We start from the raw sequence: 13,014 nt of genomic DNA on the forward strand, positions 1-13,014 counted from the left end.
TAGATTTGACCCATATTTCACGTTCTATAAGTGGTCAGTGAGACCCATTATTTTTTGTTTTTGTCTCCATTGGAGCACCAAGTTGAAATAAGAAAGAGACGCATAAAGATGGATTGAACGATTGGGTTGAAATAAGAAAGAGACGCATACCTAATATTCATGACTTGCAAGCTTGGAAACGGGGGAAAAGTCCCCACACCCTTGTCGGCTTGTTCATGTCTGTTCTCAAATTGGCACAATTTTAGCTTTGCCACGTATCCAAAATTTGTCACGTGGATCCATGATAAATCGACACATGGATCCTGTCGTTGACGAGGAGATAAGCTGGTCCACGAAATACTGATCACGTAACTTTCAAATTTCTCAAGAGCTCATTCAACAGCTGCACAAACAAACTATTGAATCATTTCTTCTTTTACCATTCTCTCAATCCTTCAATTTTCTCAAGGGCTTATTCTGTTGCTGCACAAAGAAATGGCAGAAGCACTTCTGACTGAAATTGTGAAGAAGTTGGGTTCCGCTCTTCTCCAAGAGATGGGACTTGTGTGGGGCATGAAGGATGAACTTGACAAACTCAGAAACACGGTTTCCACAATCGGAGCAGTACTTGCCGATGCAGAGGAGCAGCAACTCACAAACCATGAGATTGAAGACTGGCTCGAAAAACTCAATGATGCATTTCTTGATGCTGATGACTTGCTCGATGACATCTCCACCCAACTTCTCTGCCGTCAGGCTATGACACACAACACGAGGCTAAAGAAGGTACGCCATTTTTTCTCTAGCTTAAACAAGCTTCCTTTCAGTAGTAAGTTGGCTCATGAGATTAAGGCCATTAGGGAGAGACTAGATGCGATTGCCGAAGATAAGAAAAAGTTTCACCTCACTGAACGGCCTATAAATCAGATGCGAGTTGAGAATATTAAGAGAGAGGAGACTTACTCTTTTGTTCGTGCAGAAAGTGTTATTGGGAGGGATGGTGATAAAATGGCAATTGTACAGCTTTTATTGGAAAGCAACGTTCAGGAACAGAATGTGTCAGTTGTTGCAGTAGTTGGAATTGGGGGAATGGGAAAGACCGCACTTGCACAATTAGTATATAATGATGAGAGGGTCACTAAACATTTTGATCTTAAGACGTGGGTTTGTGTTTCTAACATCTTTGATGCGAAGGTCATTGCAGAAAAGATAATAGGAGACCAAACACCTGAAAATCTTTTGTTGGATAAATTGCAAGAAAAAATTGGTGAGAAGAAATTTTTGTTTGTGTTGGATGATGTGTGGAACGAGAATCGTGACAAATGGTTACAAATGATAGATTTGCTAATGGGTGGTATGAGAGGAAGTAAAATTTTATTGACTACTCGTTCTGAGTTGGTTGCAAATGTTTCAGGGTCAAATTCACCATATTTTTTAAAAGGCTTGTCTGAGGAGGAGTCCTGGTCTTTATTTGAAAAAATGGCATTCAAAGAAAGTAAAGAGTCAGAGAATACATTTCAAGTAACAATAGGCAAGGAAATTGTTCGGAAGTGTAAAGGAGTCCCTCTTGCCATAAGGGCTGTAGGTAGCCTACTATACATTAAAGATACAATGGATGAGTGGGAGCTTTTTAAAAACAACGATTTGTCAAAAATAGCCGAAGAAGAAGATGTTATTTTTCCAATACTGAAGTTAAGTTATGATTATCTTCCTTCGCATCTGAAGAGATGTTTTGCATTCTGTTCCTTATATTTAAAAGATCAAATTATTGATAAGCAAGAATTAATCCAATTGTGGATTTCAGAGGGATTCATTCAGGGACCGGTGTATGAAAATCAGCAGTTGGAGGATGTTGGTGACTTGTATTTTATGGATTTACTTAGGAGGTCCCTTTTTCAAGATGTCCAAAGAGATGAATGGGGTGATGTAATAAGTTGCAAAATGCATGATCTTGTTCACGATCTTGCGCAATTGGTTGCGAAGGCCAAATTTTTCATGGTGAATTTGGACGTAGAAAATGTTGTGAATTTGAATGTAGAAAATGTTGATGCAAGAATTCGTCACATGTCACTTTATTCCGATGTAAATTCGACCCACTTGGATAGAGCTAACAAGTTACGGACATTTTTTTCCAATGCTAAGTATGTTCAAATGTTGGGTAAGTTGACTTTTGAAAGGTTTCTTTCAAGTTTTAAAAGGTTACGTGTATTGGATTTACATTCGGTGGAGGTGGGGATGGGGAAGATGCCTTATATAGGCAAGTTAAAACATTTAAGGTATCTTGATCTCAGTGAAAATTGGGGCATAGAGACTCTGCCAAGTTCCATAACCACATTGCAAAATTTGCTGACCTTAAAACTCAATGGATGTGGGTCTCTTAAAGAATTGCCAAGTGATTTTAAGAAATTGGTCAGTCTTAGACATCTTGAACTTGACAAATGCGATGCATTGAGTTGCATGCCTAATGGATTGGGTGAGTTGACGTCTCTTTTGAAATTAACATTGTTTGTAGCAGAGTCAAATAGCCGATTGAATGAATTGCAAAGCCTAAACAATTTACTGGGAAAGTTAGAAGTTGTTGGACGCGGGGACTGCTCATCTGGCCGCATTTGTTTAAAAACAACATCGACAAATGGCCTAAGCTGGACATTAGAGTTTCCATCGTGGAGAAGGGAAGGAGATCTTGAGCAGGGGTTATTGTTGGAAGGCCTACGTCCACATCTGAATCTAAAGAAGCTGAAATTATTTAATTATTTGGGAGTGAGTTTCCCAAGTTGGATGATGGTTGACGAAATTGGGTTATCCCTCCCAAATCTAATCAGAATTGATATACAAGGCTGTAACGGATGGAAACATCTTCCACCATTTGAGCAACTTCCTTCTCTCCAATTTCTTCGGGTTGAATACTTGTTATCCCTAGAGTACATAGACGAAGAGAACTCGCAACACCAACATCAAAATTCTTGCTTCTCTTCTTTACCCTCCTCATCCAGTGGAGCAGCAACAAGAAGAAGAGAAGCAACACCAGTATCAATATTCTTCCCATCCCTGAAAGAACTCGAATTGGTTACCTTGCTTAAACTGAAAGGATGGTGGATGAGTACTACTGAAGCAGAAGAAGAAGCAACAGCGACCACAACTTCTTCACCAGCTCAACAGCAATATCATCAGCTCCCATCATTTCCTTCTCTTTCCAAATTAACCATCAGTTCCTGCCTTAATCTGGCATCAGTGCCTCTTCTGCAACCATGTCTTGAAACACTAGATCTCATTGCGGTCAACAAGAATCTAGTACAACAGTTAATGATGATGGTGTCTCCAACAACTGTCGCAACGTCGTCCTCTTCATCTTCTTTGCTTCTTCCTCTTCCCAATTTAAAGTCTCTGTCTTTAACATTCATCGAGGATCTAGTTACTCTGCCCGAGGATTCATTTCGAAGCCCCACTTCTCTCCAGAAGCTTGAGATTTGTTATTGTGGAAGACTAACCTCTCTGTCAGGAACACTGCGACATCTCACCGCACTCAATTCCTTGTCTATCCGCCACTGCTGTGGGCTTGATCTGTTAGATGATGATGACGGCATGCAATTTCAAGGCCTCGAGAGCCTGACGTATCTCCATATTGAAGCTCTTCCAAAGCTGGTATCTCTTCCTGTGGGGCTTCAACATGTTACGACTCTGCAAAAACTATACATTTTTCCATGCCTTAAAGTTTTATCTGATAGATGCCAGAAAGAAACAGGGAAAGATTGGCCCAAGATTGCTCACATCCCAATTGTTTCTCTTGATCCATATCCTCGTTTTTCGGTAAGAACATATAACTTCATCTTATTCTTCTCTCTTCTTGTTCATTGTCTCTTTCTTTATTTAAGTTCAATTGTTTGTTTAATGGGACAGATAGACGAATTTGAATTTGAATTGGATTTGCAATCAGACAGTGATGGGCTACAATGACGAGTCATTGTAATAAGTAAACAAGATTGCACATTTCATTCTACAAATTGCAACTACAACAACTTAGTAAATATCCTCTCTCTAGTCTCTCGTCTTTGTACTTCTTTCTTCCTCTTCTCTTTTTGTTATTGTTAATGTAATACTCTTTAACAGTGAATAAAATTATACCAAGTTTGAATAGAAATATTATATTTTTTTTGTTGATTTTATTTTTTCCTTTTGATCTTAACAGGGAATGTCCGCATGTGTTATGGGGTACATTTGTTGTAGTCTTCTTCTTTTTCCTGTCCATGTGTTTAATTTCGAAGGTGAGACATTTTATTAGCTTAATTATTTTTGTGACTTTTATAAACCAATTTGTGATTTTTTTTTTTTTTTTTTTTCATACTCCGATAACTTTATAATTTTAAAAACAAAATTCCATCTTTCAAAATGAAAAATGGAACTATCCATTTCTCTTAATTGTTGGGAAAAGATTGTGCAAAATTAGAAAAATAATAATTAGGATAACTGATTCAAGGCAAGGAGTAATACACTTGGAACAATATTCGCTCCAGTTTTCCTGGTATGTATTAGGTTATGACAAATTTACCTAGAGATATAATGAAACTAGCTAGGTCCATAGACTGTGCCTACAGGCATTATGCACTAACAAAAACATAACATAATACTGATTAGAATAATTAAAAGATTTTTATGTACTTGCCATTTAATAATTTCTTCTTAATTTATACCTGAACTCACCGTATCAACGTGTAAAGGTGCATCGATAGCCTTTACTTTTTTTTTCCCCTCCAGGATTAAATGGTGTCTCCCACCCCTGCACGGTTTTGTTTTTGAGTTTTGCCCCAAAATGCCTCATACTAATTGAAGTGACACACCTACATATAAGTAGGGATGTCAATTTTGACCGCCCCGCTGGGGCTCCGCCCCGTTAATAACGGATATGGGAACACTTTTTATACCGTTGGGGCGGGTATGGATACAAATTTTATACCCGTCGCGAGTCACGGGGTGGGTAAAGGTTCAGTATACATATCCTGGGGGCCCGCCCCGCCCCGTTCCGCTAAGCATATAACTATATATATATATATATATATACAATATTAATAACTTATTTTAGCGGGCTTACCCAGATATCCATCTCTTACAATCCTAATTTGGGATGTAAACTTGATATTAAATATGCTTTTGTTTTGGTTATGGTGGACGTTGGAGTTTAGAACTTCTTGTGATTTGGTTGTATTAAACTTTTATTTTTGTTTGTTATGTTCTCTGAATTATGGCATGTGCATGTTATTTTTTTTATTTTTGTTGAGATAATAATTTCATTTATGTTGTGTCATTCCCAGAATTTCCGCATATAAATAGCAGGAGCTTAAGTTCTAAAAAGTGGGAGAAAAAAATTTGTTAGCAGGGCGGGCACGGGGGCACAATATTCCCCAACGGGGCAGGGCTGGACATAAAAATTCAACCCGTTGCGGGTCTCGGGGCGGGCATGGACTTGACAAAAATTAAAAGGGGCGGTGCGGGATTTAGGGAAACCCGATCCAAACCCACCCCGTTGCCATCCCTACATATAAGCACTTCACCTTTCCTTTACCCAGGCGATGTGGGACTATACACCCGTAGCTCGCCAGTGTGGTAGCCTAATAGTGTCTCGCACCCGCCCACGGCACACCCGCCTACAAGGTCATCACAATCCGCTTTGGGCCTGAGCTAAATTGAATAAAATGAGTTGTTGTTTACTGTGGATATTGATATTTGGACATTTTCTGCTTCTAGAGCATCATTATTGTTTTCTATGAAGCTTGAATGCTTAGCTGAAATGTTTTTCACATGTAGGTTCTTGGAGCTTGGGGGGAGGGGAAAGTAAGGCCAAAAAACAAAAGACAAACAGAGGCAGCATGAGGTGCGAGGGGAATGTGAGCCTATGTCTATATATTAACAAACGCTGGTTTATCAAGAGTACGCAAGAAAAGCAGTTTGAATTGCCACAAATGTTTGCTACTTAGTTTCTTCCACTCCAAAAGTTACTATAGTTGGCTTTCAACATATATTTCTGTGGCTATTTACTACTGGAGACTTATTGTCCCTATTGGTACTAGTGATTAAGGTAGCAATTCCGCTACATATTTTGTCATCCATTTTTCTGCTGCATATGTTGTAGGAGAGAAGCAATGGGCTTCTCTGTGGAGCACGGATATTCAATCCAGAGAGGCAATATAAGCTGCGGGCAATAGCAAACAACTCTGGGATGATTACTGGTAAGAAATTTTACTAATGAACGGACTTTTAAATTGTGCTTTACAACTAACTATTTGGGTTGTCTAGTCCATGAGCCTTCATTTATGTTTGTTTGGTCAGGGCGGTAATATGTTCTTTCAGCCCATTTCAGAAAGGCTAGAGAAGTGCATCCAAACCCAAGAATGGTTGGCCAAGAATGGGAATGCTATTTTGTGCCTCAGAAACTTCATAGGTAAGCTGTCAGCAACTTTTTTTTTTTTTTTTTCCTGGGTAGCTGTCAGCAATTATTATTTGGTTCTTTTATTTGTAATGTGCACTAAGTTCTAAATCTGCCTTCATATTTTTACTGTCATTTGACAATTTAATGCTCAGTCACATGGTGTTCCATTAACAAGGTTGTCAACATTCGCATTCTTGTTTCCTTATTGTATGCTACTGCAATCTCTGGACAGGTTTTATAGCAAGTTGACGTTGAAAATTACTTGATTATTGATGTCCTATTTTCTTCCTTGCAAATTCAGTGAATGCTGCATTACTTGTGAATAATAAAATTAGGTACAAAAAATGTGCTTAGTTTCACTACATTCCATAAAGTCATTAACACAATTCATTTGCCATGGAAGCTCATGCTGGATGCATTTTGGTAAAACAAAAAGTATTGGGCTTAATGTTGGTATATGTTGTAAGACTATCTGTAAAAACCATGTGAAAAATCTTTTTTGTTTCATAGTTGATACTCACACACACATGCCTCCAAGGAGGCTTGAACCCTTGACCTTATTTTGGAAAGTAAGAGCCTGATACCGCTAGGCTACTGGCCTGTTGGTATGTGAAAAATCTTTATTCATCTCTCTATATCTTTCCACTAGTATCCTTTTCAAATAGCTTCCATTGTAGAACTCCCCGATGTAAATTCAAATTGATTGTTCAACATTATAGTTTCACATCTAACTTGTTGGTTAATCTGTTTCAAATTTTCATAGTATGACTCATAATTTAATCCTACCATAGTTTCTTCAACTTTAAATATCACCTTTACTTTCTTATATGGGTATTGAAATACTTCTAGGCTGCTAATTTGGCACTTTTTTATGAACAATTTTGTCAACCAAGACTTGCTATCATCACCTGAACACTTCCAAGTCTCGATAGAGATGCCATCTTGTTCTAATTTCTAAACTGCTTCATATTTTCCATATTGTTTTATTTTGCACACCTAATCCTTTTGCAATCTTCCTAAAATTACTATATTTTTCTAACCTAAGCCTTTTGTATGATTTTGAATTACAACTTCTTAAGATTACGCATGCCTCCAAATGTCACTAAATTATATGATATTGCTTTATACAGTTGAGTAAGTTATGGTAGGAACTAAAAGTGTGGTCTAGTTACAGCTGAGTTGGTTCTAGTGGAATATTTGATTTATGTGGTTGGGAGTTGCCTGTTTAGGAAACAGAACAAAGTACAAATTGGTTGTTACTGTAACTTTCAAGGTGGCAAAATAGTGTGTGAATTACGTATTTTGGTTTCTTATTGAAGCCGTTAGCTTATAGAAAGGGCGGTGGGGATTTTAATATCAAATCTTTCATGAACCCAATTTTTATTTATTTGATATGCTCGGATATGATCACATAATGACTCTTGTTGGTTTTATTTGGCGAGGATGTGATTGTGATAATAGATTGGCATCCTGGCAAAATTCTTACTGCAATCCTGTATGCAGTGTGAGGAGGCAGTAGAAACTTTTATATCAAGACTTAAAAAGAGCTGAATTTTGCTAAATAGTGTCTGTCATGGAGTACTTCAAAAGGATTGTTTGTCCTGGTGGAGCTGATATCGGCTCATATAATAGTAAATTTCGTAGATCAATTGATCTTTTTGAGAAAATTGCTCATTGAGCAAAGCCTGAAATTGATTGAAGTTTCTACAGTTTTTGTTATTTTGTATGCATTTTAATTTAGTGTTTGATTTCATATTCAAATATGAGACTCTCTATGGCTATGATTAGTTGTTCATTGTTCCTTTTCCCCTCTCCTCTCTGCTTTTATAAACTTCATTTTTTCCACTGCTAGTTTTAGGCACTTTAGGGTGTATATTCAGGTTGCAAGTCTTAGTTTTATAATTTTGCTTAGGTTTTGGTAAAACTTGGTTTAGGCTTTTTAGGGTGTACTCTCAGGTTGCACATCTCGGTTTTCATAAATTTTCCTTTAGATTTTGGTTAAAACTTGCTCCGTACAGCAGAACATGCTCTCTCTCCATGAGCAAAAAAATTGATTGGATAGATGAGGCGCCTTTTACATTGCGTTGACAAGTGTGAGAATGCAGTTTCAAGTCTGCTTGGTGCAAAATAATTCCAAAGTTCAGTTTTGTCTCGTCTTTTCTCCCATCATCACCCTGAATAAGGTAACCAGGCCTAGTTAATGTCCTGTTCGTGGTTTTATGTCCACACTTAATACTAGGTTTATTATCACTGAAAGATGGCGTTGAGAGAGACAAATATCATTATTACTTGCAAATATGGTTCTAATTCGTGGATGAGACTGCAGATTCAGACTCGATGGCTGTGTTTGCAATCAATCCCTAGCAAGGCAAGTAAATAACATGTAAAAGGTTACTTTTTATTTAGTAATGTACAAATTAATGGTTTTATGAGAATGGCAGAATATTTTACTCCCTTAAAATTCCCTCATCTAAATATCATTTCGAGAATGGCAATATTTTTGTTTTAAGAAGATGTCATCAGTATCTGAAAATGTTAATCTTTATTTTCTCAAGAATTCACTATGTTATATTTTACCTATCTCTATGCTTTAATACAAATTTTTCTTTGCAGAACATCTAAACCCACAGATTCACTGGCTCCAGTAGTGAGATTCAAATCTTTGTGAGTCCGTAAGACTTGAGAACTTGTGTGCACTGCATTGGATGTGGCATTAATTTGATGGATGTTATTAATATTTGGACATATTTCTGCTTCTAGATTGTATTATTATTGTATTGTTATGGATCTTGAATGCTTAGTTGAAATGATTTCAGAATACTATCATGGAGCATGTCGGTTCTTGGGGCTGGGTGAAGGGGAAAGTCAAGGCCAGAAAAGCCTAGCACAAATAAGGGCTGCACGGGACGAAAACTCAGAGGCAGCGCTGAGGTGCGAGGGGAACGTGAACCTACATGTAAATAAACGCTGGTCCATCAAGAATACATAAAAAAAAAAAAAATAAATAAATAAAAACACTTCAAATTGTTGATTAAATTGAGAAGTGGTTCTTTCAAACCTGCAGCTATTATTTGTTCAGTTGAATAGTTGGATTTGAGAATTTTCAATTACTCGCATTTGATCAAAACTGTTATGTTTGGATATAGTTATTTGGATTTCATCAAAATTATACTTTGTGTTTAATTGACTCTTTATGAATACCAATATGCCATTCGAGATTGTATGAAATTGTCGAGTATTTGCACTGTAATATAACTTCTGAATATGTACGTATACACGGAGTACATCTTTTCAAGTCTAAAGCTTCTTAGCTCGCTCATTCCTCAGCCTAAACAAAACCCTGCTTTTGAATTCAGAAGACAGTGGTACTTTATGAACTACACAGAAGTACACCCCAATAATGTAGTTGCTACATATTATATAGTCTACAGTGTGGTACATTAAAAAGTAGGCTCTGATAATAAAACGTATATGGTATTATAAGGGTGTGAAATTCTTTGTTGAAATGGATTAAAGGAATCTAAAACCTGATGAATATATAACGGTGAGTTGGTTGTTTGGAACTCTGGCTAAATGGGTTGATTCTTATGTGAGAACATGTAGAGAGCTACCATCTTGTTTGAAGAAATGCCTAAGCGGAATTATGAAAATATTAGTAACTTAAAGGTTAAATATATTATGTTGTTAGTGGAATTATGAAATATTTACTTGTTCATGTATGTGATGTTTAGAATTCAACTGCCATAAAGCAAAGACAATGGGTAGATTAAGCTGGTCAATGATCAACAGCACGCATACCTAATATTTCTTGTTTTTGCTTTTTTTCTTTTTTCTTTTTTTATTAAAAAATAAAAATAAAAATACTCTTGCATCTATCTATAGCTAGAATTTTTTTTTCATTTGTTTATTTTTTAAAATTCAAGAATCAACTCACAACTGCTAATCATTTTGAACTCTCATATGATTTGCAATCTCCAAATGCCCAAAAGATACACTACCTTTTTTACCATTTTAAATTGACTTATAAAGATGGGTAAACTTGAGTTGATAATGGTGATGTATTGGGTTGTGTAATGTTAAATATAAAGTCAAAATACAAACGATACGCGTTCCTTTTTCACCCAATTAAATGGAATAGATATTGAATGCGCTGAGCATTTACTTATCTAAACTTTACGAGCATATATACTTGCGCGTTCCATAAGACTTGGATTAGTCTAGTCCACCGTGGCCGACACACCCAATATTTTTTCCAAACTAATTGGCTGCAACATAATTAATTAGAAACACTTTGATTCGAAGATTTGAATTAATGATCTGTCTCAGCTAGTGGTGCATAAGTTTAATCAATGTAAATCTAATGGCGCTTTTTTCTCTCCAATGGGCTCGCTATTTTTGGTCCCAGAAAAATTAAATCGGGGAATGGGTTGCTGTTTTTGGAGACCCTTATGCTGATCTGCATGCGGGCCCAGTTACAAATGTTGACTTTATTAAAACAGGGTCAGATCGGTAGCAGTGTTTCAAGGACCTGTTTGGCTAAACAAAAGTTTAGAAATTATTTTGCTTCTTATTTGCATTTTTTTTTTACTCTTCTCCCCTATATTGTTTTAATTTTTATAATCTATAATAAATATTGAATTATTTAATTTTTATCACCAGAGGCACACACATTGAATTCATATATATATATATATAAATGAAGGATCCCTCTATGTAACTTTAGACTTGAATAGAAGCTATGGTTTTGTTCTGTATAGATGTTTTCCCCCAAAATAACCAAGAAATCTAGTGAATTTGGACAAAGTTAGGAACTTTTGTGGATAGATTTGGCATTGAGAGTTGTAGTTTTATGAAATTTGAAAGGCTCTAAACTAATAAAGAACTTCAGTACTAATATACCCTAGATTAGGGGAAATAAAAATTTGTGTATTTTAATTTGTAATAGAATTTAGAGGTGAGTTTAGGTTATGTCCTTGTAATGATCATTAAAGAAGATCGTAGGTTGTTTTGCCATTTTCTTCAGTTTTGGAATTTCTTTTTAGATATATCATTTATAATAAATTTACATTGAAAGCAAATGTAGAAATGGTAGTGATTACTGTTCTGGCCATTATTGTCATGTGCTTGGATACGAGTTCAACATCATATCACAGCTTGCTATGATTTTATGTTGGTTAATTTCCATTGTATTCTTTCCATCTCTTGTAAGTTATTGCTAGTTTGCAGTGTATTGATCTCTTTAAGTTATTTAATTTATTTATAATAAAGAATTATGTTTACTTATCATACATGAAGAAGCTTAATGGCATGAGTACTGGAAAAATGAGTATGTTCCTTTAAGTTATTTATTTTTTATTTGTTACAATATATATATATATATATATATATATATATATATATATATATATTATAACAAATTTGTTACAAGTACTATGTTTTATAAATAAAAGCCAAGATATCTCTTGTTTAATTCTGGGATATAAAAATAAATTTTGGTATGCTGACAGATTATTAAAACAAATTTTAGTGGCATAATATTCTAAAGGTTTACAACAAAAAGTTAAAGAATAACCTAAAATTATGGGAAGGAGATTCGAACCTAAGATCATAAGGTGGGAGCACTTAGAGCCAGCCCTTTTATCATTCTGACAACACCACCACACTTGCCATATTAGTTAATTTGGTTTTGAGATGGGATCAGACTTGGTTCCTTCCTCGGATTCATTAATAAAAGCAACAATGCATCTGAAGATGCAAGAAATTCGTTCCCTCTTTCTCTCTCTAGAATTCTTACACTTCAACCCCAAAAAGCTCTTCCCCCTTTCCATTCCTTCTCCTATTTATAGATATTTACAAGATATTTACAAGATATTGACTGATTGCTAGATCTGGGCCTATTCCTCCATAAGTCCTGGTCACCTTTGATGGGCTTACTCGCGTTCGGCCCATATGGCAGTGTCTTTATATGGGCCGACCCAGCTGTACGGACCGAATGTAGTGCTTGCAAGTCGGATCCGGCCCATGTCGTCCTGGGCCTCCTCAACTGCCCCCATAATTGCCCCTTATTTAATAAGGGGTAATTATTGATGGCGTCTCATCATGATGTTGACGGCTCGAGAGAACCACGTGGGGGAACGGACGGTCAGATCCAGAATCAATGTTTCGGGGCTCGAGGAATTTCTCGCCTTCCCGACGCTTCGGCCCTCGGGCCCCCTCGCCTTTATAATGCTCTAGAATACCACTTCACGTCCTTTTACCGTCTCCATCATCAGTCAAATCTCTCTCTTTCTAGAACAGTGCTAAGCTTTTTCTGGTGAAATCCTTCAAGAGTCATTCTTCCAGCGATCTTGCAGTCCTCCGAGGTTAGTTTCGTTCTTTTTTACTTTCGGCAGGCTTCCATTTACCCCCTTTTAGATCCTTCAAGCACTTCCACCATGGTTGTAGATCTGGATGTTCTTCGTATGAGACTTGGACTTCCTGACAACATCGAAGTTAGGGTTTGCCCTCAGGACGTTAACATTATGACCGGCGCCGGCCTCCTGCCCGGCGAAGTCTTATTCACGAACCTTCAATTGAATGTTGTTAGGTTCCCTCTGCACCCTTTCTTTAGTTAT

General features: G+C 36.7%; 1 protein-coding gene across 1 annotated transcript; it reads left to right on the plus strand.

Annotated features, from left to right (window-relative positions):
• The first annotated feature begins 380 nt into the window (after positions 1-380).
• LOC132302998 (disease resistance protein RGA2-like) lies at positions 381-9,611 on the plus strand. Its single transcript, XM_059800011.1, has 7 exons — positions 381-3,786; positions 3,877-3,999; positions 4,166-4,241; positions 5,779-6,200; positions 6,301-6,412; positions 9,014-9,064; positions 9,217-9,611. Exons 1-2 carry the CDS (start codon positions 475-477, stop codon positions 3,931-3,933), a joined length of 3,369 nt encoding a protein of 1,122 aa, XP_059655994.1. The 5' UTR covers positions 381-474; the 3' UTR covers positions 3,934-3,999; positions 4,166-4,241; positions 5,779-6,200; positions 6,301-6,412; positions 9,014-9,064; positions 9,217-9,611.
• Positions 9,612-13,014: the final 3,403 nt, after the last annotated feature.

The sequence above is a fragment of the Cornus florida genome, unplaced genomic scaffold (genome assembly GCF_030987335.1).
Source record: "Cornus florida cultivar Cherokee Brave unplaced genomic scaffold, ASM3098733v1 CherokeeBrave_3.0.0_Hap2_Chr01, whole genome shotgun sequence".
NCBI classification, from domain to species: domain Eukaryota; kingdom Viridiplantae; phylum Streptophyta; class Magnoliopsida; order Cornales; family Cornaceae; genus Cornus; species Cornus florida.

Coding starts and splice junctions, on each gene's coding strand:
- LOC132302998 (XM_059800011.1), top strand. CDS start 475: ATGGCAGAAGCACTTCTGACTGAAATTGTGAAGAAGTTGGGTTCCGCT. Junction 3,787..3,876: donor ATCCATATCCTCGTTTTTCG/GTAAGAACATAT, acceptor TTAATGGGACAG/ATAGACGAATTTGAATTTGA.